A 770-nucleotide genomic window follows, 5' to 3' on the forward strand; every position below is an offset into this window, starting at 1 on the left:
AGGAGGAGGAGGAGGAGGAGGAGGAGGAGGAGGAGGAGGAGGAGGAGAATGAAGAAGAAGTAGACAGCGAGGAGAAGGACAAAGAAGAACACGAGGAGGAAAACGAAGCAGTAAAAAAAAATAACAAAGACGATGAAGTACGTAAGGAGGAGGAGGAGGAAAAAGATGCAGAGGACGAGGAAAGTGAGGAGGAAGATGAAGAGGAGGAGGACAAAGAAGAAGACAAGCATAAGAAGGAGGAAGAAGAGGAGGAGAAAGAAGTCGAGGACAGGAATAAGGACAATGAAATGCATAAGGAGGATGCAGACGACAAGGGTGGAGAACATAAGGAGGCGAGGGACAAACAGGCACACAAGGAGGAGGACAAAAACACAAACACAAATGGGGTGGAAGATAAAGATGAAGAGGAGGAGGATGAAAAATCAGATAAGGAGGACAAAGATGAGGAACGAGACAAGGAGGACAAGGAAGAAGAAGCAGAGGAGGAGGACACAGAAGCAATAGAAAAAGGTAAAATGGATGAAGTAGACAAGGAGGGGGAGGAAAAAGAGGAAGACATGGATGGTAAGGACAAAGAAGTAGACGAGGAAGAGGAAGAGGAAGAGGAGGAGGAGGAGGAGGAGGAAGAGGAAGAGGAAGAGGAGGAGGAGGAGGAGGAGGATGAAGAGGAAGACAAGATGGATGAAAAGGAAGAGTTAGACAAAGTGGAAGTGAAAGAAGTAGACAAAGAGGAGGAACAGGAGGACGGAGAGGTTGACGAGAAGGAGGAC

The 770-nt window shown here is 47.4% G+C and overlaps 1 protein-coding gene across 1 annotated transcript in view; it reads left to right on the top strand.

Moving 5' to 3' along the window:
* The window catches only part of LOC116388249 (uncharacterized), an 8,871-nt gene extending 8,367 nt beyond the window's left edge, over window positions 1-504 (top strand). Inside the window, exon 8 of the mRNA XM_031855932.1 lies at window positions 400-504. Within this exon, the coding sequence (XP_031711792.1) occupies window positions 400-504 (105 nt within the window). The remainder of the gene's footprint in view (window positions 1-399) is intronic.
* The last annotated feature ends 266 nt before the right edge of the window (window positions 505-770 follow it).

Source organism: Anarrhichthys ocellatus, unplaced genomic scaffold, assembly GCF_004355925.1.
Source record: "Anarrhichthys ocellatus isolate YVR2014 unplaced genomic scaffold, GSC_Weel_1.0 scaffold16, whole genome shotgun sequence".
NCBI lineage: Eukaryota > Metazoa > Chordata > Actinopteri > Perciformes > Anarhichadidae > Anarrhichthys > Anarrhichthys ocellatus.